At 45.9% G+C, this 27,897-nt stretch overlaps 2 protein-coding genes across 5 annotated transcripts in view; one reads left to right on the top strand and one right to left on the bottom strand.

Moving 5' to 3' along the window:
- Positions 1-263: 263 nt before the first annotated feature.
- On the bottom strand, positions 264-24,402 carry Gid4 (GID complex subunit 4 homolog). The gene is made up of 6 exons (XM_059270813.1): positions 23,402-24,402; positions 16,288-16,347; positions 11,741-11,848; positions 8,190-8,291; positions 5,871-6,001; positions 264-407 (listed from the first exon to the last, which is right to left on the bottom strand). The coding sequence occupies exons 1-6, from the start codon at positions 23,588-23,590 to the stop codon at positions 344-346; spliced, it is 654 nt and encodes a 217-aa protein (XP_059126796.1). The 5' UTR covers positions 23,591-24,402; the 3' UTR covers positions 264-343.
- The window catches only part of Atpaf2 (ATP synthase mitochondrial F1 complex assembly factor 2), a 17,243-nt gene continuing 12,628 nt past the window's right edge, over positions 23,283-27,897 (top strand). Inside the window, exons 1-2 of one of the 4 annotated variants that reach the window (XM_059270810.1) lie at positions 24,156-24,248; positions 24,338-24,483. In XM_059270810.1, the coding sequence (XP_059126793.1) occupies positions 24,348-24,483 (136 nt within the window). In that variant the 5' untranslated portion in view covers positions 24,156-24,248; positions 24,338-24,347. Of the gene's footprint in view, positions 23,577-24,155; positions 24,484-27,897 lie in introns of those variants that run through there. The other 3 variants (XM_059270811.1, XM_059270809.1, XM_059270812.1) reach the window with 3 other exon arrangements.

Raw genomic sequence — 27,897 nt, 5'->3', positions numbered from 1 at the left:
CTAACCTTCCACTTGGCTAGAGGTGGGCCGAGGACAGATGGCATTTCTTTGATGCAGAAGTTAGCTGTGCAGGAAGGAAAGTGCATTTAAGGTTGCTCAGAAACAGATGGTGACACAATGCCACAGAGAGGAAGGAGGGTAGGAGGTGGACAGCTCCCTCTGCCTGCCTGCAGGTTGGCCATGTGCCTTGGGTCCTGTTAAATTAACATTCATGCTTTCTGATGAAGTCTGCTCATGAAGAAACAGGAACACACCTCTCCTGGTTCTGGCAGGTACATAATCTCCTTGGCAAAGCTCTTTGTTGCCAAGTTCAGTTTTATTTGGCCGCTGTTCTGAACCACTGTCACCGGAACTCGTAGATGGGTGCACTGTGTTCGGGAACATGGGTCAGGTTGAGGGACTGATACCTGCAACAGGGGAGAGACAGGACAGAGAGTTTTCTTGGGGATCCTGAACAGAAGAGGCTGGAGAGCTCCACCCTGAGCCCCTGCCAACTATACTCAGACTGAGGTGCTAAACCATTTTCAGTTATGTATATAAATGTAGGGTCTCACTGGGCAGTAGTAGTGCACGCCTTTAATCCCAGCGCTCGGGAGGCAGGAGGATCTCTGTGTTTAAGTCCAGCCTGGTCTACAAAGAGATTTTCAGGATAGCCAGGACTGTTACACAGAGAAACCCTGTTTCGAACCACTCCCTTCCCCCCAAGAAAAAAAATGTAGGGTTTCATTATGTAGGTCTAGCTGGCCTGGAACTCCTCATGTAGACCAAGCTGACTCACAGTGATCCATCTGCTTCTGCCTCATGAGTGCTGGATTAAACATACTAAACATATGCCTCGATTTTGTTATATTAGTGTGTGTGTGTGTGTGTGTGTGTGTGTGTGTGTGTGTGTGTGCGCGTGCATACATCATGTGTGTGTCTGGTGCCTGTGGAGGATAGAAAAGGGCATAAGACCCCCTGGAACTGTAATTAAAGATTGTTAGGAGCCACCATGTGGTGCTGGGAATTAAACCTAAGTCATCTGAAGAGCAGCAAGTTCTCTTAACTGCTGAGCCAGCTCTCTAGGCCCCCATTTTGTTTTATTTTTAAAATTTATTTATTTATTATGTGTATAGTGTTCTGTCTGCATATTTGCCTGCAGGTCAGAAGAGGGCACCAGATCTCATTACAGATGGTTGTGAGCCACCATGTGGTTGCTGGGAACTGAACTCAGGACCTCTGGAAGAACAGCCAGTGCTCTAACCTCTGAGCCATCTCTCCAGCTCTTGTTTTATTTTTAAAATGAGGTCTCGCTATTCAACCCAGCAATCCATCCCCCTGGCTCAGCCTCCACGTAGCTGGGAATACAGGAGTACACCACTGTGTCTGGCTCTGCTAACTCATTTTATAAATGCCAAGTTGCACCCAGTGAGTCTGTTCCCCTCTGTTCCTTTTTTTGTTGCTCCACCAGTACCATAAATAAGAACCGTTTTTTAGGTAAGTTGCTCTAATCATGAAACAACTATAACACAGCTCACAAAAATAGGACCCTGAGGCCAGTCATGGTGACACAAGCCTTTTATCCCAGCATGGGAGAACAGAAGCAGGTAGATCTCTATGAGTTCCAGGCCAGCCAGAGATACATAGTGAAAACCTGTCTGAAACAATAACAAAATCCTGAATTGGGCCTGGAGGTGCAGGTCCGTAATCCTAGCTACCAGGGAGCCTGAGATAGGAGAATAGCAAGTTCTTGGCCACCTCAGTTCATGGTCACCACAGTAAACTAAGTCTACAAACAAACAAACAAATGTAGCTCAGGCCCTAGGTTCACAAAACAGAAGCCGAAAACTAAAGAATAAGAAGCAGGACCCTGCTGGGAGGGGGGGGTGGTAGTGCACACCTTTAATCCTGGCACTCGGGAGGCAGAGCCAGGCAGATCTCTGTCAGTTCAAGGCCAGTCTGGTCTACAGAGTGAGATCCAGGACAGACTCCAAAGCTACACAGAGAAACCCTGTCTTGAAAAACCAAAAAAAAAAAAAAAAAAAAAAAAAGAAGCAGGACCCCAATAAGCTCTAGGAAGAGATGGAGCTCATCCTCTTTCTCCTACTTGTAATTCTGTATTTGTGTTTAAAGAATACCAATATGTGATGTTGTAGGACATACTTCATGCAGAGCAAAGAATATTCCAATTCTCATTGCACCCAAAGAGACACTGGAGAGAAGATCCTCATAGCTTGCCATGAGTATCTCCCCACTCCCCATTGCTTCTCACTTCCTGACATGTGGCTATAAGGCGGTATTGCCAGGGGGACTGGAGGTGTCTGTTTCTCTCATCAGTAGGTAGTCTCAGAGGATCAAGAAAGGGGTGGACAGTCCCCCTGTAAGGATAACTCCTGGGTCCATTTTTATTAGTGTCTGGACTTAGCTCTTCCTTACTTGCCTCACATAACAGTGAAGAACAGAGGGAAAGCAGTTTAGTTCTAATATATATTTTAAAATATAGGCTGAGGATGTAGCTCAGTAGTGGAGAGTTTGCTTAGCATGCATAGGACCCAGGGTTACACTCAAGCACTAGAAAAAAAGAAAAGAAAACTCAAGAAAGGACTATGAGGCCAGTGAGATGACTCTGTGGTAGTGGTGCTTGCCATGTAAGCCTGGACACCTGAGATTTAACCCACATAGAGGTACCAAGAGAGAACCAAGTCCACGAAGTCGTCCTCTGATCTCCACAAGAACACCATTATACACGCACCCACACATACAACATATACATACACATCATATGCACACACATAATAATAATTTTTTTTTTTTTAGAAAGGCTGACAAGAACGGGAAAGATGGCCCAGCAGATAAGAGCACTGGGGTTTGGTTCCTAGCACCCGTATTACAGCTCACAACTAGTTCCAGGAGCTCCAACGCTCTTTTCTGGCTTCCATAGACACCAGACATGCAAGTGTTGTACAGATATATATGCAGGCTAAATAGCCAGACACATAAAATAAAAAATTTTAATTTAAAAAGGTAGCAAGATGGCTCAGTGTGAACCTGGTGCCAAGACTGAAACCTGAGTTTGATCCTTGAGACCCACATGATGGAAGGAGAAAGCTACCATCTCCTGTTGTGGTGTACATGTTACCACACAATACATACCCCTACCACCCCACCACACCAAAGAAACCAACGAGGTGTTGGAAAGACGGCTCAGGGGTTATAAACATACATTGCTTTTGCAGAGGACCTAAGTTCTACTTCCAGCACCCACACTGGGCCGCTGCCAGCAGCCTGGTACTCTGGCTCCAGGGGATCTGACCTTTTGCAGGCATCTTCACTCAGATGCAAAGATGCACAAACAAACAATAACAAAATAAAACCAAATCTTTAAAGAAACGACACCAAACTCCAAAAGGACTATGTCCTAGTTGCTAGGAATATGCGGCATTAAAACTACAACGAGGCACTTCTTCCTGCCATCTTGGGCAACTATAAAGACATGCTAGCATGTGCTGGGGGATGGCATGACAAACTGAAGCTCTCAAGTCTTGCTGGTAAGAATACCAAAAGGCACTGCCTCTGCAGAGAAGGTTGGCAGTTCCTTAGAATGGTAAATAGACTCAGCATCTAACCAGCCCTTTCCTTGTACATAAATGCCCCAAGTAGAGGAGAACAGGAACTCAGAAATCCACACACCTACATTCATAGCAGCACTACTTTGATCAGCCAAAGAGGAAAGCAACCCAAGAGTCCCTTCACAGACAGAAGGATGGACAAACAAATGCTGCACAGATATGCCACGGAGAATTTGGTAACAAATAAGAGCTCTAGCCTAACAACAGTGGTTGTGCTGGATAGTTTTACATTAACTTGACACAAACTAGAGTCATCAGAGAGGAAGAAGCCTCAGTTGAGAAAATGCCTCCATACGATCTGGCTGCAGGGAAGCCTGTAGGGGCTCTTTCTTTATTAGTCATTAATGTGGGAGGGCCCAGCCCACTGTAGGTGGTGCCACACCTGGGCTAATGGTTCTGGGTTCTATAAAAAGCAGGCTGAACAAGCCAGTAAGCTTCAGTCCTCCATGGCCTCTGCAGCAGCTCCTGCCTCCAGGTTCCTGCCCTGTTTGAGTTCCTGCCCTGTCCGCCTCTGATGATGAAATGTGATAGGGAAGTACAAGTGAAATAAACCATTTCCTCCCAAAATTGCTTTTGGTCACAGTCATCACAGCAATAGAAACCGTCATTAAGATGTGGTGCACATTCCTAACTCAGTACCCAGGAAGCAGATGTGGGGAGTGTAAGCCTGGACTATATAGTGAAACCCTGTCTGAACCCAAGAACAATTCCCACACATGCGGTGACAGGAGTAATTCCTCAGAGCATTTTGCTAAGTGAGATGTCAGACACAAAGGCTGGATATTGCAGGACTATAAAAAGGTTTTAAAAATTCACCTGAAAACACAATTACTGAATGCCATCAACAAAGAATTTGAATTGATCTAGGCTAGGATCACTCAGAGCCAGAAAAAAAAAAATCTGAAAGGAAACTGGGTTCCATTTTATTTTTTAATCTTCCTTGTTTGTTTGTTTTTTGAGACAGGGTTTCTCCGTGTAACAGTACTGGAACTCATTTTATAGACCAGGCTGGCCTTGAACTCACACAAATCTGCCTACCTCTGTCTTCCAAGTGCTGGGATTAAAGGTGTGCACCACTATCACCCAACTTTATTTTTTTTAATTTCATTTAACTGTTTATTTATGTGTGTGTGAGCCTGTGTGAATTTATGTGCACTACATATGTACAGGTACTTGGAAGAAAAGGGCCTTAGATTCCCTGGAACTAGAGTTACAGACAGTTGTGAGCTGCCATGTGAGTGCTGAGATCTAAACCTGGGACCCCTGGGAGAGCATGAAGTACCCCTAACTGCTGAGCGATCTCTTCAGCCCATAGTGAAGGTACTTCATTCCACTTTCAGAGAAGGAATAAGGTACTTTCTGGTATAGCTAACTCTCACGGTACAGCAAGGAGGCACGAGAGTCCCCTAAAAGATGGCAAAAGCTAGTACTTGAGGTGGCCTTCTGACCACACATAGCCTTGGAGGAACATAAGACAGGGAGGTGAACTCTCATGGCCTCTAGGTCACCAGATCAAGGGCATGAGAGGCAGTGCCAGCTGGTAGCTGCAGAGGTCACACTGTCTATAAGTGATTGCATTAGAGTTACTGATAATTTGTGAGGAATAAACAGGAAATGATCAGAATTGAGGCAAGCATTCCTGAAAATGTAAGATTGCCTGAAAGGATATACTGGGTGCTCTTAGTGATGGAATAAAACACTTACCTAGCATGTACAAGGTCCTAGGTTCCATCCCACATAACACACAGAAAGTTGTATCTCTAGTGTGTGTTTGTCTGTCCGTCTGTCTGTCTGTCTGTCTCTCTCACACATACACACACATTTAGAAATAAGGTGGGAGGGATGGCTTAGTGGTTAAGAGTACTTGTTGGTTTTGCAGAAGATCCAGGTTTGGTTCTCAGCACCCACATAGTGGCTCACAACCATTCATAACTCTAGTTCCTGAGGATCCAATGCCCTCTCTCTGCAGGCACCAGGTACACATGTGGTATACATATATATGCAGGAAAAACATTCATACATATTAAATAAAAAGTTAAAAATTTTTAACAGTATTTAGACATGGTATCTTTACATAATACCCACTTTCATTTAATTACTTCACTCTCTAGGTAAGAAAGAGTCTCTGTTCTACGTGAGATCGTCTAAATGATGGTACACACAGAGTATGGATTTGGACAGAGGTAGACTGAGAGAATCTCTTTCAGATGTGGCTGGAGCTGAGGGCAACTTTTGCTCCAGCCCTGGCCCCAGGGTCCTTACCATTCTGAACTCCTGTGGTAGTAGTAGCCCTCTATGGAGGCTGCTGACTTCTGAAAGCAGATGTAATAGAAGCCAGCAAAGGAAGCACCACTGATGTCTTTGATTGTGTGGTCCGGAACCAGGAACTGCTCCTGCACGCAGATATGGGGTCAGTCAATACCTTCCCTTGCAGTGAGACACCAGAGCGTTCTAAAGACTGCTAGAAAAAGGGTCTCTGCCTGGTTTGGGGGTGCTCATATGTTACTACAGTATCCTATCTACCTCACAGTGCCCACAGGATCAGTTACTCAGAGGAGGGGTTACCCCTGGAGATCTAACGACCAATCAATACACTTTCCTCTGGGTCTGCCTACCTACCTCTTGAAGATCACTTGACAGACTGGAAATAGATTTCAGTCTGGTCTCCAGGGAGTGTCCCTGGGTTCTGGGACACCACCTCTAATAATGAGTCACATCTATTGCAGTCTGTGTTCATTCTGTGGTGGGTCCCTGTGACACCTCATCAAAGCTCCACCCTGGTCAAAGTCACAAGAACAGCACCATTTGTGCCAGGCATACTTCAAAGACAGGCAACCTGTGAAAGGCTCCTGTTCTCTGGGAGATGGGGTCAGAAGCCCCAGCGCTTCAGGGAAACCAAAAGTCCATGGGAGTTACTCTAAGAGAAATTGTTTGGAGACAACTCCCTGCTTTAACCAACTGTTTTAATTTACTTTCCAATGCTGGGATGAGACCCAGGATTTCGTGTATGCTAGACAAATTGCTCTACCAAAAACTATACTTCCAACCCTTCTTCAGCTTTTTTTTGTTTTTTTAAGAACTCATATATTTTTATGTGCATTGGTGTTTTGCCTGTGTATAGCTACCAGATCCCCTGTAACTGGAGTTATAGATGGCTGTGAGCTGCCATATAGGTGGTGGGAATTGAACCCAGGTCCTCTTGAAGAGCAGCCAGTGCTCTTAACTCCTGAGTCATCTCTCCAGCCCCCAGCTCTACCTTTTTTTTTTTTTTTTTTTTTTAATGGACACTCTTTTCTGCCTTATTCAATCTTCAAAGTATCACTTTCAAGTTCAATTCAGGGCTGAGGTCTGGCTCAGTAGTAGACCACTTGCCTAGTGTATGCAAAGCCTGAGATACAGCCTCAGCACTGGGAAAAATTAATCTAAGCATGCGTGCAAGTGCTTTACAGGGTTAGCTGGCATGCTTCCCACTGTACGGCAGGTTGGGGAGGGAGGCTCACCATGTGCTGGACAGCAGAGTGGGCTGGAGATGGAGGCTCACTACACACTGGATGGCAGAAGGGGCTAGAGAGGAAAGCTCACTGTGTGTTCTCCTCGGCTGTCTAGGGAGGAAATGATATCCCACTTCCCAAATGATCAGCCACACAAAGTACAGACAGCAAACAACCACTTTAGATGTCTGGTCTTTATGAAATTTATAATGTGTTATATTCAAGTAGATTTCTTTTTTTTTTTTTAAATGATTTATTTTATGTGTATTGGTGTTTTGCCTGCATATACATGTCTGTGTGAGGATGTTGGGCCCCCTGGAACTGGAGTTACAGACAATTGTGAGCTACCATATGGCACTTGGAATTGAACCCAGGTCCTCTGGAAAAGCAGCTAGTGCTCTTAACCATTAAGCCATCTCTCCAGTCCCCTCAAGTAGCTTTCTTTCTCCTTCTGGACCAGGCAATGGGGACTTGAGGTGGACAGGTGTTCCCGAAGTCCTATTCCCAACTTGTTTCCTGGCTTTGCATCCATGTGGTTGTGGACAGCATACTGCCCCAGCAGAGAAGCACAGGACTCTTGAGCAAAGGCCAATCCACTGAAGGACTAGAGGGAGCAAGGGCCAGAGAGGGAAGGACTTGTGCTTCAATCCTGGCCCCCACTTCCTGAGCACTGGGTAGAGGATGTGGCTGGAGAGCAAGTCACTCTGATGGCATTTAAACTATGGTAGGAACAGCATGCAGTGGTGACTAAGTTCAAGGACAGCTGCCCTGGTTCCGCAGAGCACTTGGATGACTCATCCTGGAGGGTCACAGGCTTCTTGGGTAGGAGAATGAAAGGAAGAGGACTGAGTCGGGGTGCCTACTGGCACAAATATGCCCACTGTCCACTACCCAGCATAACCATCTTACTCGGGTATGCTCTGGAGCCACCACACAACTGCTGTTTACAAGTGTGTAGGGCCTGCCATGAAGACCCACTGTGACAAGCACCTGGCACGGTGGGAAGGCATAATCTGCAAGAGAAAGTATGTCTGGGTGCTCTAGGGCCTGGCATGTGGGAGATGGGGAGATGGCCTGGGCAAAACCTTACCTTCCACCTCATGAAGACATAATCCCCATTTTTCAGTTCTTCATAATCAAAGTCATCCGAATTAAATGATTTCGCATATTGATAAAAAGCCAGAAACTTGCCCTAAAAACAAACAAAGAATTTCAGTGAGCCATCCTCATGAGGAAAGATGGGTGTCTGAGCCATGATACCTGGAAAGGACAGCTAAGCGGACAAGGCACTACTAGACTGTATGCCAGTGGGCACAGCCAAAGGAAAGGGTCGAAGGTGGGAATGGGCATAGTTCTAGAACACCCTACTATCAGAACATATAAGGTCAAATGGATTAGTGAGATTTTGGCAAAGACACAGAGTAGCGCTGGGCATGGTGGCACACACCCTTAATCCCCAAACTCAGGAAGTAGGCGGGTCTCTGTGAGTTTGAGGTCTGCCTGGTCTACATAGTGAGTTCCAGGACAACCAGGGCTAAATAATGAGACTCTGTCTCAAAAAACAAAAACAAATGAAATACAGAGGGGCAAGGAGAGTCATGGTGGGTCCCAGCATTGAGGAGGCTGGAGAATCAAGAATTCAAGGTTATCTTCAGCTATACAGGGGTGTTAAAGCCAGCCTAGACTACATAAGACTATCTAAAAAACCAAAATGGTGCTGGACATGGTAGTGTGCACTTTTAATACCAGGACTGGGGAGGCAGAGTCTGGAGAATCTCTGAGTTGGAGGTCAGCCTGGGCTACACGGCAAGTTCCAGACCAGCCAGGGATGCATGCAGAGACCATCTCACCCAACAAAAGACAAACAAAGGCCCGAGGAAACGGCTCAGTTAGTCAAGTACCTGCTATGTAAGCACAAGGACCTTGAGTTTAGATGCCCATCGCCCACAGGAAAGCAGGAAAGGTGGTGTGCACCTACAGAGCTGCTCTCTGCCTCAAAGAAATGCGCACCACTACTGAGGAAGACACCCGGTGCTGACTTCTGGCTGTATGTACACCACTCCCGCCACACACACCCAGACACTTCTTAAAAATGTGTATAGACATAAAAATAAACCGAAAACAAAGAATAGGACTGGGGAGCTTGCTCAGTGGTTAAGGGCAGTTGTTGCTAGTTCCCAGCACCAACATACATACATGCAGGCAAAACACTCATACACATAAAATAATAAATCCAAAACAAAAACAAAGTCAATTTGAGTCACTCTGTAACAGCATGTCAGAGCTAGGTGTGGTAGTGGATATATATATATATAAACTGCAACACTCGGGAGGCTGAGACAGGAGTATTTCAAGTTCAAGGCCTGTCTAGACCACAGATTGAGAGTAAGTGCCTGTCCAATCAGAGAAGAGTGGTACAGGAAAGCCAGTTCTTGTGTCGTGGCATCGGGTCTGTGCCAACTACTCAGGGAGCAATCGAAGAGGGGTGACATATGCATATGTAGTCATCTCTTGGTACCTGCAGAGGACGGATTCCAGGACCCTGCACAGACACTCAAATCCCTCAGATAATATACCTCGATCTGTATACATTATCCTTCTATACACTTTCAATTGTCTCTAGGAAACTGGAATGCAGTGTGGATGCTTGTAGACAGCGGTCTGTACTATGCAGAAAAAAATGAAAATAAAATAGCTTGCATGTGCTGAGTAGAGACACACTTTTTTCTTCTTTTTTCAGTTTTTTGAGACAGGGTTTCTCTGTATAGCTCTGGCTGTCCTGGAACTCACTCTGCAGACCAGGCTAGCCTCGAACTCACAGAGATCTACCTGCCTCTGCCTCTTAAGTGCTGGGATTAAAGGTGTGCGCCACCACCTGACTTTTCTTTTCTTTTTTTTTAAAGGGTTTTACAGTATAGCTCTGTCTGGTCTGTAACTCACTATGTAGACCAGGCTGGTCTCAAACTCACATTGGTCTGCCTGCTTCTGCTTCCAGAGTGTTGAAATTAAAGGCATATGCTACCATGCCTGGCAATGTATTTTTAAGTTTTATTTTTATTTTATGTGTGTGCCAAGGAGGTCAGAAGAGGGTGTCATAGGCCCTGGAACTGGAGTTACAGACAGTTGTAAGCTGTCACAGGGGTCTGGGAACAGAACCTGAATCCTTTGGAAGAGCAGTCAGTGTCCTTAACTGCTGAGCCATCTCCTCAGTCTGAGACAGAATCTTTTTTTGTTTTTTTGTTTTTTGAGACAGGGTTTCTCTGTGTAGCTTCGTGCCTTTCCTGGATCTCACTCTGTAGCCTAGTCTGGCCTCGAACTCACAGAGATCTACCTGCCTCTGCCTCCTGAGTGCTGGGATTAAAGGCATGCACTACCACCACCTGGCTTGGACAGAATATTTTTTACTAACATTTTCTTGTACTGCATGGGAGAATCAATGAGTTACTGTCTCCAAACATTTTCAATCTATAGTCATTTGATTATACAAAGTGCAAACTCATTGATACAAAAGGACTCAAAAGAGGGTCAAGACAAAGTATTTGTCTTAGTGCTCTGCGTTGTTATTACAGATTTTTCCTTTCTAGTTTGCTTTTCAAGTATTTTTAAATAAGTGCATACTTTGTAAGAAAACATCTGAAAAAAGGCCAACAGTCAAAGTTTAATATTCACAGGAATCAAAGCACTATGCTATAATTTGATATGTTAAGTCACACATGTTGTCATGAAGATATGAAGCATATGGAATCCCCAGCTTTAAGTGTTGCTGACAGGTAAATCTGAGGGTGCATGTCTGACTAGACTACAACAGGAAAGTGTTTATCATGTAGCAGAGGTAGTTTATCCCACACTGTGAACTCAAGGTAAACATAGCAAGACCTTATCTCAAAAATCAAACCAACTAGGCATGGTGGCATACACCAGTCACTGCAGCACTTGGGAGGCTGAGCAAGAGGGTCACTGAGGATTTTCAAGCCAGTCTGGGTTACAGAGGAAGATCCTATCTCAAAACACACACACACACACACACACACACACACACACACACACCTCTCTCCACAATGGTTGACTAAGCCAAAGGCTGGTGTGACAGGACAAAAACTTGAAGCTATAAGACGGGTAAAGACCCAAACATAAACCAGGGAAAAGACCCCAGAGCAGCCCAGGGCAGTAACTCTAACTTGCTCTGACATGCTCACCACTGGGGAATAAGGGTATTGCACATGTGACTGCTAAGGACAGGGAATCTGAATTTCTCAAGAGTGTCTGGATGGTATGTAGGTTAAGTTGATTAGGATGAACAGAAAGAAGCAACGCACTCTGCCCTTGCTGGGCTCTGTGAACAGCGTCTCCCCACTGCGGGCCATCCAGAACACGAGGCAACTGCTACCCGCTTCCTGGGGTTTCACCACACACAAGTGATTAGAAAGGTGTAAGAGTAGATAAAAGATGGTAGAACAGGGCCACTGCCCAGGTTCTAACAGCCGCGTAGAGCTGGGCACAGGACTGAAGACCTGTTCTCATCACCTGGTACACATGTAGGAAAGGGTTCTGACTAACTCCCGCTGGGGACCAGGGCCAGGTCCAGGCCTGCCATTTTCCAGGTGTCTCCTGCTACCCAGGGCAGAGCGCAGCTTCACTCACCCAGTGTTTCCGATCGACGTCTTCATCTGCGTCCCACTTACGAGTTAAAAAAGGGTGTTTTTTGCTTATTATTTCTCCTTCAAAGAAGGTCGTAAGGGTTGGATATTCCTACAGCAAAAACAAATATCCAAGCAAGACATTAAATGTGAATTTCTGGTTGTTTTTGTTTGCAGTATGCAGGGATCTAAACCAAGGGCTCCCCACACTCCCACTAAACCACACACCCAGACATTGAATAAACATTTTATCTTGGTCCTGTTCATGGGACCTAAGACCTCAGGCCACTCAACACATGCTCTCTTGCCTCCTGCCTATTTCATCTTTCAGAGATAACCAATCTTGCTATAACTTCTTTCTTTCTTTTTCTTTCTTTCTTTCTTTCTTTCTTTCTTTCTTTCTTTCTTTCTTTCTTTTCTTTTCTTTTCTTTTTTAAAGACAAGTTTTCTCTGTGTATCCCTGGCTGTCCTGGATCTCGCTCTGTAGACCAGGCTGGCCTGGAATTCACAGAGATCCACCTGCCTCTGCCTCCAGAGTACTGGGATTAAAGGCGTGCACCACCACTGCCTGGCTATAACTTCTTTCTAATACTTTGACAAGATCAACTACAAACCAAACCACTGTTAGATCCACTGCTCTGCCCCCGGGCTATGGAAATAAACCTGAACTCAGCTGCCCGGACAGTAAAGGAAGCGGCTCTGAACTCTGGAGACTTTGCCAGAGCAAAGAGCTCCACTTAGCCCTTACTTGCTATGTTCTGGTCTCTTAGAAAAGAATTTGCATGTTGTCTACCACAGTGAACTCTGAATACTCTACAGTCAAAGGAGAGTATAGCTTATCATGCTGTTTTCTAGGGTACACCCCCAGAAAAGGCTCCAGAGCTGAGTCTCCTTTGACCCTGGGCCAACCCTTCATGTACCCTGAAGCTCCCTTATTTTTCATTTATACTTATTTTTTTTTTTTCTAAAGGCATTTTAGTCCTGGCTGACTTGGAACTCACTATGTAGACCAGGCTGGACTTGAACTCAGGGATCCACCTGTCTCTGCCTCCTGAGTGTTGGGATTAGCCACTACTTCCTGGCTCCCATTCCATTTCTTAACAGTGAACTTTAAAAATACACAAATCTAACACCCTCCAAAACCTCAAACTCCTACACTAACAATGCTGAGCTGGGTTTCTCATACAGGTATATATATATACAGACTGAAGAAATGAGATGGGAGATTTTCCTAAATGGAAATCTAACTTATGTTAAAAAACACACTAATCCATCTTTGGGAAGGACTATATAAGCCAGGAAGTGCATAGAATATTTCAAAGATTACATACCTCTTAAGACTTATTATGTTTATGTGTGTGGGTGTTTTGCCTGCACATATGTCTGTGTACCATGTGTGTGCCTGGTGCCTGTGGAGGCCAGAATAGGGTGCTGGATCCTCTGGAAGTGGAATTGAAGATGGTTGTGAGTTGCCAAGTAGGTGCTAGGAACCAAACCCCAGTCCTCTGGAAGAGCAGCCAGTGCTCTTAACTGCTGAGCAATCTCTCTAGCATTCTCCATATAATTTTTTTGTTTGTTTGTTTTTGTTTTTATTTTGAGACAGAGTCTTACTGGTTAGCTCTAGCTGGCCTGGAACTCACTATGTCCACCAGGCTGGCATGGGGAGCTGAGATTAAAGGTGTGCGACACCACAGCTAGCCTCCATATATTTTAAACAGGAAATTATACTTATGTTGTTTCTGAGCTTTACTATCTTTTCAGAATTCCCACCTGTCTTAGTTACTGCTCTGTTGTTAGGAAGCCAAACCATGACCAAGGCAACTCCTGTAAAAGAAAGCATCTAACTGGGGGCTTTGTTTATAGTTTTAGAGGGTTGGTCTATGATCATCATGGTGGGAAGCAGACAGTGCTGGAGAAGTAGCTGAGAGCTTTACATGCTGATCTGCAGGCAGGAGAGAGAGAGAGAGAGAGAGAGAGAGAGAGAGAGAGAGAGAGAGAGAGAGACGGCCTGGTATGGATTTATTTTTGAAACCTCAAAGCCCACCCCTAGAAACACTCCTCCTCCAACAAGGCCACACTTCCCAATCCTTCTTAAACAGTTCCACTCTGTACCTGGGCAGACTACTTTGGAAGGACACGGACCTAGTAAGGCCTGTCTGCCTACAGATTTGATAGTTGCCAGGAAAGATGAATTCCTGTGGGCTGGCCCAAGCATAAAGCCATGCCATGCCAGCACCCTCCCTCAGGGAAGAGCTTCCCTTAGTAGGGAATCTTGTTCTGGGAAGAGCTCTTAGCTGTCAGCACTTCTGTGTATTGTTCCCAGATTTCTAATGCTACTTGCAATTTCTTAGCAGTTTCCTACAACCCAAGTGACTGGCTTTGGAGTCACCGTTATAATGTTCTAAACATTACACATTTTGTTAGTTTCTTTAAAGAATTATGCTCTGTACTCCATAAACTAATGCACTGCACCTTATAAATTGAGCATATACTGTTTTACTACATGTTTTCTCCTAGGACAAATCAAAGCAGAGTTTTTTTGTTTGTTTGTTTTTTGTTTTTGTTTTGCTATCACTTCTGTACTTCTCTGATGGGATATGTTTCTAGAGATGGGGAAGATAATTTCTGTTTCAATAATAAACTTCCCAGGGAATCCTCATTCCGGCTTCTAGCATAGACAAGCAGAAGATGAGGCCCTGTGGGACATCACAGCAGCACTCTTCATCTGGGTTACATTCTCATCTAACACTTACTTTAACATGCACCCCACTTGGATTGAGTTATCTGATCCAAGCAGAGCAGTGGTTTTTCACTCTCCTTTAAGCAAAAGCTGAAATGAAGAGACCTGAGAAATTAAAGGTCACAGATCCAGAAATGGACTGAGTGAGGTGAACAGGCTCCGTTCAGCCCAGCTCCATCCTGCTAGCCAATCAGGACTATATGAAGCAATAAAAGTCATGAAAAGCTGCAATGGGGCTGTGCCTAGACACTCCTGGCAAGGAACGCAGTGGCCAGTTAGGCATCCTTTTTCTTCCTGTTTAGCCACTAATGGAAAAGAAGAGATGCTCTTCTTTGCTTTCTAAATCTCAGGAGTCTTGAGGAGTAGAAAGCTGGACTAGAGGACAGAATGCTCTACTGTCACTCATCAGGCTGAAAACTAGACTCTAGCTTTTCACTGTTCCAATGAACCATAGGATTTATTTACTTACTTATTTGGTTTTTCTGAAACAGGGTTTCTCCATGTAGCCCTGGTTGTCCTGGAACTCACTCTGTAGATCAGACTGGCCTCAGATAGAGATCTGTCTGCCTCTGCCTCCCAGTGCTGGGATTAAAGGCATGCACCACAACTGGCTGAACCACAGAACTTAAATAACTTCAAAAACCTTGGCTCTTGTATAAGTAATGACTATCTCAAAGACTGTTAAATTTATGATAAGGGTGGATGTTGTATTATTTCTTTATGCACGTGTCTATGGGGTCCAGAAAAGGGTGTTGGAGTCCCTGGAGCTAACTATGTGTGAGCTGTCTGATATGGGTCCTGGGAAGCGAGCTTGGGTCATCTGCAAGAGCAGCAAGTGATCTTAACTTCTGAACTACCTCTCTGGTTGGCTTTCCCTATTTTTCCAAGACTTTCATTTGTGTCTGTGAGAGTGTGTACACACGTTTATATAGGTTTGTGTGCTTGCAGGCTAAAATAGGGTACCAGCCATCCTCTTCTACCACTTTCTACATAGTCCTTTGAGGCAGAGTCTCTTTCTGAACCCAGAGTTCATGTTCTTGGCTAGGCTGGAAGCCAGCAAGCTCCAATGATTCAATCTCTGCCTAAGTTGGAGGTGGGTTTACAAAAGTGCACTGGAGGACTGGGGAGATGATTCAGTGGTTAAGTAATACGGATTGCTCTTCCAGAGGTCCTGAGTTCAATTCCCTGGCTCACAACCATCTATAACTGTGTGTATAACTGTAGTCCCATGGGAGCTGATGCCCTTTTCTGGTGTGTAGATATACATGCCGACAAAACACCCATATACATAAAATAAATACACCCTTAAAAAAAGCACCATGGATACAGCTTGTTATGTGGGTGCTGTGATCTGAAATCTGGTTAGCAAGCACTCTTAGCTGCTGAGCTATCTCTCCAGTCCATATAAGTTTTCTTAAAAAAGGATTAAGACTGCCAGGCATGGTGGTACACAGCTGTAATCTTAGCATTCCAGAGGCTGAGACAGGGTAACTCAAGTTTGAGGCCAACCTAGGCTATTTTGTCTCAAAAAACAATCATAAAAAATGACTAATCAATCACGCTGTGATCTATGAGGGTTGTGGGTGTAGCTCAGTGGTTGAGTGCATGCTAAGCCTTCGTTTCATCTGAGTTCCATACCCAGGACCAAAGGGGGAAAACTGTGACTGTGTACACTTGCAAATGGACAGTCAAAACTGCAGTATTATGGTCCACACAGTCAAAGAATTTCAACATGGGACTACTGCTCTGGACTCTCTAAGGTGCTAAACAAGCCACTACTTTCCAAACTCAGAACTGGAATAAGCACTCACCTCTGTAAGGCCTTTAATCTTCAGGTACCCACAAAGGTAAGAGTTACCTGTGTCCACGTGCTGCAAAGAAAGGATACAGTGTTATAAATGAGCCCCTGGGGTGCTTCAGAAATCCTGCAAGGCCAGATCAGGGAGGCCTAGTGGTCAACATGTGCCTGGCAAATCTAAGCCTCAGCTGCCTTTGGTACTTTCAGTTCTGATAATGAAAATTATCTCAGGGGCTGCAGAAATGGCTCAGTTGTTAAGAGCACTTGCTGCTCTTCCAGAGGATCCAAGTTTAGTTGCCACCAGCCACATTAGGTGCCTCACGACCATCTGTACCTCCAGTTACAGGGGATCCATCACCTTTTAGCCTCCACTGGCGCCTGTGTTCATGTGAACATACCCGTATGCAGACATACATATGCATAAATAAAAATAAATCTTAAAAAAATTATCCCATGTTTCTCTCACTCACTTTTGTGAAATATTTCAAGAGTGATGAGCTTTCGGGAGCAGCCAGCCTGCCTACTCACTTCTAGTCCATCTCTCACTCACCTTCAGTCTGTGCACTGGTAGACACAAGGGCCCTCTCTACCTGTATACCCAGAGCCATCTCTAACCCTAAATGTCTCACTTGATCATTTCCAGCTCTCTGCTATTCAGCACTGTCTTGGGAGAGATATTTCTGCTGCTATTGACCTTAATCATCTTGAATTATTTCCTTATGAAATAAACAGGACATCTGAGAACAGCATCTTAGGAAGAGTTAGGAGGAATAAATTTCCATTATGAACCAAAATGCCACCCACCATATTGTGAAAATGTCGGCTTGGCCTATTTCATAAACAGACTTTTGTTTGTTTTCAAGACAGGAGTTCTCTGTGAAACATCTTTGGCTATCCTGGAACTCACTCTGTAGACCAGGCTTGCCTCAAACTCAGAGATCCACTTGCCTCTGCCTCCTGAGTGCTGGGATTAAAGATGTGTGTTACCATACCTGACTTGGACTTGTGTTTTTTTTGTTTTGTTTTTTGTGTGTATGAGTGTTTTGCCTACACCATATGCATGCTTGATGCCTGTAGAGGCCAGAAAAAGATGCTGGATTCCCTGGAACTAGAGTTACAGATGGTTGTGAGCTACCGTGTGAGTGTTGGAACTCAAACCCGGGTTGTCTTGAAGAGCAACAGTGCACTTAACTGCTGAGCTATCTCAGTAGTCCCTGGACTTCTGTTTCTTAATAGAGTCAGGAGACCAAGGCAAGAGGAAGGGGCACAGGAGATTTTAAGGCTTGGCAGCCACGGGTCATTAGTTGCTTAGATACTGAAGATGCCTACTCAGCAACCAACTTCTTTCTTTTCTTTTTTTTTTTTAAACCATACTAGCAGGGCCTGGGTTTTGTTCTGGCACCTACCTTGTTTATAAGACCTGGCCATTATTAGTGGATCGAAAGCATGTATGGACCCCCATCACCTGTGAGCCAATGGTGTAGGGGTGAGTGAGTCAGTTCTGGCCAATAAGAATACAGTCTTCTGAGTGCTTAGGAAGGAGCACTAACATTTGAGGAACAAGTGTCTCTTCTTTTCCCTCATGGTTAGAACAATGACAAGCAGCATTCAATCTCAGGGCAGCTACCAAGAGACCAGAAAGAGACATAGACCAGGAAATGCTGAGGATGGCGGCCCAGAAAGATAAATGGAACCAACCCATCACAGGACCTGGAGCCAAATAGTAACGTCAGACAGTAGATGAGACAGGGTCTAACGTAGCTCGGGCTGGCCTCAAACTCACTATGCAGTAGAGGAAGACATGACTTCCGATCCTCCCGAGGGCTGGGATTACAGGTGTGCACCATCATGCTTGGTTTATGTGGTGCTGGTGATCAAACATAGGGCTATGTGCATATTAGGAAAGCATTTTATCAGCTGAGCTACATTCCCAGCCCTGTGCATGCTATTTTGAAATGCAATCTAGATGCTTGGAGCTGGAAGTGCACCAACTTGTAAATCTCACCCCAACACACACACAGTTGTCCCAAATGGGTAGAGTTTCAGAGTTCATGACTTAAAGTGATTCTAATTATGATAAACTCTGAAATTGCCTATTAACTTCTGAATTAAAGCAAAACAAAGTACAGAGGTACTGGATATATCTATATATATATATCCCCAGCTGAAGACCGAACCCAGGGCCTTGCACTTGCTAGGCAAGCGCTCTACCACTGAGCTAAATCCCCAACCCCATATGGAGATTTTTATGCTAAGCAAGGTCTCACTTCAAAAAATTAGAAGTTCTGTGCACCTATCATATTTTGGGAAAAGATTTACTTTATTATTTTTAATTATATCTATGTGTCTCTAGGAGCACGTACACGAGAGAGGCCAGAGGTGTCACAGCCTCCTGGAGCTGTAGTTACAAGAAGCTGTGAGCTGCATGACATGAGTGCTGGGAATTGAACTTGGGCCTTCTACGAGAGTAGTACATGCTCTTAACTGCTGAGCCATCTTTCCAGCCCCACCTATCAGGTTTCGGGATTTACTTTCATCTCTAACACAAATCAAATATTGAGGCAGTCCTTAAGAACTGTAATGAGCCCAGTCAGCCAGACGATGTCAGCACCAAAGCAATGAGGTTCCAATGAAGCCAAGAGGGCTGTCACATCCTGGTACTGGCATCAAAAGTAATCCATGCCCAAACTGCCTGAGTATTTCAGCATCTTCACTTGCTGCTGGTCTTAGCACTGGAATTAGGTAGCACAGCTGGTTTACACTCACATGGTTTAGCAATAATAATAATAATAAAGATTTTATTAAAGGACACTCTGCGCTGGAGGCCTTAAATCTCCCTTTTGTGGTTCTTATAGAACTCAGTGAAGTTTGTGGTTTTTCAGAGCTAAAGGCTATCAAATGGAAGAAATACTTGCTAATGAGATTAAAAATTGAAGTGTAAATTGCTTCACATTTGCATGCTCAACAATCAGAATTTCTATTTGGCCTCTATTCAACCACATCTTCCCCATTCTGCCCAAACTGATTTTGATGATGATGGGTGAACTAAAATCACCCCACTTGCACACAGCACATTCTCACCAACCAAGGAGCCAGTATTTCAATGTGAAAGATAAGGCAAATGTTTAACAAGGAGACGTCTCAGTACAGCTATGTCTAACAGCTGTTCTTTTTAAATACACCTTTCACAGAGACCTGGGCTTCACACTACTGATGACTTATGGGATGGCATAGAGGAAAATAGTAATAGTAAGATCCAGGGGGAAGATCCTGCATATTATTTCCAGGGACTCTGTTACACTACAGTTTCAAAATAAAAGATGTTCTAGGGCAGCAGTTCTCAATCTGTGGGTCGCAACCCCACAGGGGTTGCATATCAGATACCCTACATATTAGATATTTACATTATAATTCATAACAGTAGTAAAATTACAGTTACAAAGTAGCAACAAAAATAATCTTATGGTTGGGGTCCCCACAACTTTCAGAACTGTATTAAAGGTCACAACATCAGGACAGTTGAGAACCACTGCCCTAGGGGTTGTGGAGATGGCTCACTTGGTAAAGTACTTGTTATGCAACTATGAGAATCTGAATTTGGATTCCTAGTATACATAAGAGCCAGGCGAGGTGGGGCACACCTGTAATCCTAGTGCTGGGGAGGCTGAGACAAGCCAATCCCTGGAATTCCCTGGCAGTTAGTCTAGCCAATCAGTGAGTTCAGGTTCAGTGAGAGTCCCTGTCTCAAAAAATAAGGTGAAAAGCTATAGAGAAAGGCACCTGATATAGACCTCTGATCTCCAGGTACATAAGCACACATGCATACATGCACTCACAGACACATGTGTACACACCCCACTGATCTGAAAGTATAGGAAAAGATACACAACATCTTTGGGAACATTTACAGTAAGACTGTGAGATACCATCCCATACCCACTGGGACAACTACCATTAAAGGAGTTTGTAAAGATGTGAAGAAATTGGAACCTTCATATGGTTCCTGCCGTGGAAATGTAAAACAGTGTAACCACTTTAAAAACCCACTGGTAGTTTGCTAAAATATTACACCTAGAGATACTATAAACCCCAGTAATTCTACCTCTAGGTATCTATATCTAGAAAACTGGAAACACATGTGCACATAAAAACCTGTACACAGCTGGGCTGCTGGTGGTACATACCTATAGTCTCAGTACTTGGGGCAGCTAAAGTGGGAATGTCACTTGAAGTTAGGGATTCAAAGCTAACCTGAGCAATATAGAGACCCACACCTCAAAAACAAACAAAAACTCTGCATATGAATGTTCACAACAGCATTAGTGATAAGAGCCCCAAAGCAGAAATAACCTAAAAGTCTCTCAACTGATCAATGGCTAAACAAAATGTAGGCAATGTTTTACGATGGGCAACAACAGAAAGTAATGAAGAACTGACATGTGCTGAGATACAGATGAGCCTGGAAATCAGCTATGTTAAAGAAGTCAGTCATGAAAGGAAAAACAACTGTGTGACTGTACTTATACATGTCCATAATAGGTAAAAGGTAAATCATGTTCGTTTTTGAGAAAGGCTCTCATTCTGTGGATAGTCTAGCATCCTCTGGCCTCATATTCTGAGTTTAGGAATTATAGGTGAATACTACTAAACCTAGTCTCAGAAGAGGTAAATCTGTAGAGAAAAGAAAAAGATTAGCCTAGGATTGGGGTGTGTGTGTGTGGGGGGTGGCTAAGGGATATGAAGTTTCTTTTAGGAGCAATAAAAATGTTCTAAAATCAGGTGATAGTTGTACAACTTTGTGACTATCCTAAAAGCCATTAAGTGTACACCTTGAATAGGTAAACGGTATGGCATGTGGATTACATCTCAACAAAAGTACTTCAAAAGAATAAGCAGGTATACTTTTCATTGCTCTGACTTCAGAGGCCATGCCTTCAACTACCACATTATTCTGCTTCCTAAAAATATTTTAAACTAAACTACACAAACAAGAAAAGCAGGAAAGAAGTTGAGTTATGAAAAACAACTATTCTCAGAAGGCTAAGTCTAAGACTAGCCTTGGCAGGAAGACCAGGTAACATAACAATCCCCATGCCTCCACCTGATCATGACAAACAAGCTCACTGATCTAGATATGGGGGAGCATTCCTTGGCATGACCACCAGCTGCCCCCACCACTAGCCATTCCACATAGGGATCTGGGCTACCTGACACCTATCAACCATGTCCCAAACTCAGTCACAATTTCCACTGGCTCACAAGGGCACTGGCAACTACAAGGTGGGGACCACCACAATGATAGGAACAGACATTCCTTTGATACATAGTTGCTCTGCCCCAGCTGTTACCTATTATATCAGAAACCAGCAAGTGGGCATAAATTCAAGACCATTCCAAACATGACCCAAGAAGGGATCTCACTTCCAGAATTTTATGATTAGTTGAATGAATTAAAATCAAAAAGCCTGACTTTCTCATACTGTATTATCACATTTTAAGGAGGAAAAAAATGATTATCACAGTAGGTAATGAGGACTAAAATAGCTCAGTTTTCCAATTACAATAAATACAGTTTATGACAACTCTATGGGACAAATTACAATTAATAAGAGCACCATTTTCCCAGTCAAAAACCAGAGAAAACTATTCCCACAAGTGGTAGGAACGAAGAGGGCTTATGAGTGTGCCTCAGTTAGAGAGGAGAGACTCTCATGTCTTTGGAGTGGGAGGTCTACTTGTTCAAAAGAAACCAAGATAGGAAAGTAGAAGAGTAAAGGGTGGCGGAGGGTATACACCGTACATCTCACTGGGGCCCTGAGGCAGCATGCACCTCTGAACCTCTGCAAGGGCTTTCAAGGAACAAGGTTTGGGGAACAGCCTAGGAGGTGGCATTAGGAAAACGCACACAGGATGGTAGGGAGAATAGGTCTTCAGGCAGGCAGTTTAGTAGCCAGAAAGAACACTATTGTGGAGAGAGGAGATAAAAGAAAATATCCACCTCCACCAATCTCCTTTGGCTGGGAAAAGCTTCAGAGGAGAGAGAAAAGAGGTGAAGGGCTGGAAAGGAAAGGGCCAGAGCATCCGAAACTAGTTTCAAAGTTGTTCAGGGACTGGCGGCCGACAGCCAGTACTCAGATAACCAGGTCAAATGGGGGGAGGTTAAGTGGACACAAAACAAAACTGGGTTAGATTTCCCAGTACTTGGGCATCTGAGGCAAGGAGGAAACTCTGGAGCTGTGTAGATAAAAATCAGCAACACTGAAGCCAGCAATAGCAACCAGCTAGACCAAGGTGCGAGCTCTGGGGAGAGGCCAGGGGGACTGCCAGGGATGGGAAGTGGCCACAGAGCAGGGTAGGCTACGAAGCCTGGGGCAGGAAGCCTAGTGCGGGGGCAGTTGGCTGACTGGGCCATGGACTGATTGAAGCAGGGTTTTGGTGCTGGAAGGCCTCTGGAGGCAAGGTCCTAACACTAAGTGGTGCAACTGGAGATACCTGGGTGTGAGTACCTGGTCTTTGGGGAGCCAAGGGCTGAGGAACGCTGTGGGTTGTCTCAGCCAATGGAGGGAGGTTGTCCACCCCGCCCCCGCCGCCCCGAGGGCGGTGGGCTGGTTGAGTTCTCCAAAGGAACAAGGTCCCTGGCTCTCAGGATGGAGTGATGGTCAGGGGACAAGCTTCATTCTGGGAGAATCTGACACTGGTCGCCACCGGGCGGGTACTGAGTTTGGGGAAGCCAATGGGGAGTTCTTCAGGATCCGACAGGGACTGGTGGGAGGGCAGGCTGGTGTAGGGAAGACAGGACTTGGGAAGATCCGACCCAGGTTAAAGGACAGCTAGTCATAGGGGTGCTTCCGGATCCCAAGCGGGCGGGTCAAAGGCTCCAAGTGTGGGACAGTCTTTGGGGTCTGTCGGAGGCTGGCCGCTACAGGCTCTGGGTCTAGGGGTGGGTTAGGGCTAGGGTTCGAGAGTGTGACATCAGCTGGGTAGGTCCCGGTGGGAGGCGCCGGGTGCAGGAGGCCCCGGCAGCGAGGGCCTGGTCCGCGGCTGAGGGCTCGAGGAGCCCAGGGCAGGCCTGGCCCGTGAGCGCCGCGAGGAGGCCCACGGGCCCGGCCTGGCCGCCCGGCGCTCACCTGCAGCACCACCTCTACGTCGTACGAGTTCCCCTTGCTCTTCTGGTGGCCGCGGAACTTGGAGCCGCTGTAGAGCAGGCTGGTGGCCACGCCGGGCTGCTGGGTGTTGATGGGCGGCGGCGGGATGAGTGAGGCCGCAGATGTGGCTGAGGCACCCGCCGGCGGGGGACACTCGGTGCGGACCGGCATCGCGGGGTCCCCCGGAGCCAGGGCTGGGGGGAGGGGGAAGGAACCGCCGCCGCCGCGCGGGAGTCGAGGCTGCGGGGAGGGCGGACCCGGGCGCGCACGCGCGTGGGAGGGGCTCGGGGAACCACCCGCCCGCTGCCGGCCGACCGAGCGCTCGTGTCGCCACCTGGACCCCGGGACCTGCTAGCAGGGCCTCCCTGTCCTGAGCTGCGCCCTCCTCCCCACTTGCCCTGGCGCGCGCACACACACACACACACGCGCACACATACACACACGCACACACACACACACACTCACACACACACTCTCACACACTCACACATACAAACACACAAACACACACACACACACATATATACACACAGCTGCTCCCGATTGGCGCGGGAGCGCCGGAGAGGCGGGAGCAAGCTCATGCGGCGCTCCTGCCTATTGGCGGGCGGAGAGGGCACGTGGCGCGGTGCGCGAACAGCCCTCTGGGACTTGTAGTTTTCCCCCCCTCCACACGCAGCGCGGCATGGAGGGGGCGGGGCGAGCACGCTTATGATGCTGATTGACGGGGGCGGGGAGGGGTGCGCCGGGGGCGCGCGGTGGCGACGGCGTGCCGTAGGTGTCATAAGGAAGATGGCGGCGTGCAGAGGAGGCTGAGGGCTTCGAGCCCGTGGTGAGAGGTTTCCGTACAGTCGCAGCGAGGGGTTTGGGAATCTCTGCGCTCTGTTCTTATTCTCTATTTTGACGTATGCGTCCACCCAGGCCCCTGGGCATGATGTGGCGGATCTGCCCTCGGCTAAGGGACCGGGGACGCGGTCTCTTGAACCGGCTTCTCAGTGACCCCACCGCCTCAATGTGGCTGAGGCCAGACCCGCGGCCTCCAGCCAGGGCCTACGTACCACCAACAGGTGAGGCCCGGATATATGTTACCTTTTGGTCAGGAGCCAAGTCTGGCTCACCTGGTGGAGGATTTCTGTCGTGCCATGCGGGGTGACTGAGGCAGCGTTCAGGCCCATGAGGATATTTAGAGCAATGGAGTTGTTTCAGATTGGAAAATGACATTCAAGCCAGTGCAGGGATGACCTTAGAGGGCACAGCGAGATATTTGGCTCTTGTGGCTTTTCTCAATTTTCTTTTTCTTTGTTTTTCGAGACAGGGTTTCTCTGTGTAGTCCAGGTCTTGGAATTCTCTCTGTAGACCAGATTGGCCTCGGACTCAGAGATCCTCCTGCCTCTGCCTCTGTGCTGGGATTAAAGGCATGCAGGTGTCTTCTTTGATTTCAGAAAGGAAAATCTAGGCTTTCAGCAGGACTTCCAAGGTCACAGAGCAGACTGGTTGAGGTCTGTGGAAGGCAAAGACTGGCCTGACTTCAGTCTTGTGTCTCCAGCACCCAGCATAAGACCTGGCACAGAACAGGCAGGGCCTTCAGTCCTCCACCCCTCCTTGAGGGTTTGCAGGCCCTCTGTCCTGTGCAGTGCTGCAGCCCCTGCATTCTCTAAAGCCTTCTCTAAGCTGGAGTTCAGGCCATGCTTCTTTCACCTACTAAGGACTGTAATAAGCCTGAAAGAAGGTTATTCCATTGAGAGAGATTTTCCCGAGCGAGGTTCACTTCAGTGAAGGAAAAGTAGTGACAGTCTCCCTTTCAGTGAGTTGTTTGGGGTGGAGGGCATGTGGTCTCACCTGAATGACATTCACTGTCAAATGCAGGATACATTATGCTTACTAAACAATAGTTTTAATATACTGTGATATGATATACCAAGGGTCTGAGAGAGCACAAAGAATTCCCTTCTATCTTGAGCACGTTTGGGGTCTTGATTGAAAGGGTACTTCAACTGAAGCTTGACGGATGAGTGAAGAGTTTGGTGGAAAGAAAAGAAATAGAGTAACATGTCCAGAGGAGACAACAAGGTGTTAGAGATCTTGCCGCAACGCTGCCCACATTAAGAAACAGAATTCCATAGGCCGTTTGGCAAACCTGGGGTCTGTTGTTGCTAAACTTCTGAGGTACTGTGGTCTCAGGCATATATGATGATGTTGCTTTCTTTAGTGATCTAAAACATAAGATTGCCTTTAAGGATTCTTTAGGCTGTAAATTCCATAGTTTTTCATTTTCTTTGTGTGTATGTGTGTGTGAGCGTGCGCACATGCACTCACACTTGCCACGCACATGGAGGAGGTCAGAGGACAGCTAGCAGGACTTGCTTCCATCATGTGGGTTTCAGGGGTTGTTGAACGGAGGTTGTTGGGTTTAGTGGCAACCACCCTTCCATGGTGAGCCATTTCAGTGGTCTAAAGTCCGTAATTTTATATAAATGGGGGAAGAGATTGGATGCAACAGGGAGCTGAGTTTTCACTTATCAAGACCCAAAACAATGGCCTGGAAGTGCACCAGGAAGACACAGTAAAGAGGAAGGAGGGAGCCGAGTGTGATGTCACATGTGTACTAGCTGCTTGGGAGACTGAGAGGAGGATCCTCGAGTCCAAGAGTTTGAGGTCAGCCTAGGCTACACTAGCAAGACCTCATCAGGGGGTGAAGGGAAGAAGAGGAGGAGGAGAACAAGGCTTGACTTACATACCTCTCTCTCACTGTGTCATTCACTCATTTATTCATGCATTCCTATTTTCTTTCACATTTGATTACCTACTATGTGCTAGATAATTCTAAGAGCCAACTGGGAAGTCTGTAATACAGAAAAGCTGACAGAGCAGATGCCTCCATAATGTAAAGCAAAAAGCATCCACTCATTTAAATTAGCCCTTTGCCTATTTAGTGAACTCCTGAATGTGTTCCTTTGCTTATGCCGTGCCTCCCTAGGATGCGCGCTGCTCTCCTTGTCCTCCCCAATTGTGAGCTTTCTGTGTATCTTTGAAGTCGTGTAAATTATACCCACTGGGTCCTTCTCGGTGAAGACTTCAGTTGCCAGTCTCTTAGGAACAGCGACACCATGGAAGGTTGTCTGAAGAGGAGGGGCTTTTGAAGGGCTCAGAGGTTGGAGGAGGAGGTAGTGTAGTGCAGAGATGTTTGTGAGGCTGTTGCCGCCCTCCTGCTGCCTAGAGGGGAAGGAGTTTGGGAGAAGCAGCATATGAGGCTGAATACAAATTCCCAAAGAAATCAAAGTTAGAAGTCCTGTCTCTACCATTTACAAATTACCGTCTGTACAAGACAGCTCCTCCAAGTCTCTGCCACTTCAGAAGCATTACTGGCCTGGCCATCCTCATTGAGGGGACTAGTCCGCCACCTGTTTTTGAAATAAAGTTTTATTGGAACACAGTCACATACTCGTATATATTGTCTATGGCTGCTTTCATTATAATTCATTATATTTTATTATAATGGCTGGAACAACCGAGAGTATTGACCTCTGCTCCAGATGAAGAGCAATTTGGAGAACAGTACAGTTATATATTTGGCTGCAAGAATTTTTTATTACATTTATTTATTTGTGTATTTGGGCACATATGTGTCACTGTACACATGGAGGTTCAGAGAAGAGCTTTTGAGAGTTATTTCTCTCCCTCCCCCTTTATATGGGTTTGGGGATTGAACTCAGTCAGACTTGCATACAAGCACCTTTACCCACTGAGCCATCTCTCTGGGCCTGCAGAATTTTTAATTTAAGCCCTTGGGAGGCAAAGGTGGGTTGATCTCTGTGAGGACACCCAGGGCTACACAGAGAAACCCTGTCTCTAAAAAAACCAACCAACCAACCAACCAAACAAACAAACAAAAAGATTAGTTCATTTAGGGGCTGGAGAGGTGGCTCAGAGATTAAGAGCACTTGTTGCTCTTGCAGAGGGCCTGGCTTCAGTTCCTAGTACTCACATGGTGACTCCCAACCATCGGCCTGGCTTCAGTTCCTAGTACTCACATGGTGACTCCCAACCATCGATATAACTCCAGTTCCAGGGAATCGGATGCCCTCTTCTGACCTCTGTGGGCATTAAGCACATACATAGTGCACATACATACTTACAGGCAAAACACTCACACATAAGATAAAAGTAATAAATCTAAGGAAAAATTAAAGATAACTCACTCAGCATATAGTACATTTATTAGTGTAAATTCAGTAGTTTGAGCGACCGTAATCACAATCAGTTTTAGAATATTGTTATTATAAAAAGCAGTCAATAGGGGCTGGAGAACTGGCTCAGAGTATGTAGGTTCAGTTCCCAGCACTTACATGGTGGCTCACAACCATTTGTAACTCCAGGACCTACGTGGCAGCTCACAACCGTCCATAACTCCAGTCCCAGAGGAGCAAATGCCCTCTTCTGGCCTTGGGCACCAGGCATGTACGTTGTAGACAGACATACAT

The sequence above is a fragment of the Peromyscus eremicus genome, chromosome 8a (assembly GCF_949786415.1).
Source record: "Peromyscus eremicus chromosome 8a, PerEre_H2_v1, whole genome shotgun sequence".
Lineage (NCBI taxonomy): Eukaryota > Metazoa > Chordata > Mammalia > Rodentia > Cricetidae > Peromyscus > Peromyscus eremicus.
The sequence above is the reverse complement of the archived record's forward strand: the minus strand, read 5'-3'. Positions and strand labels throughout refer to the sequence as shown.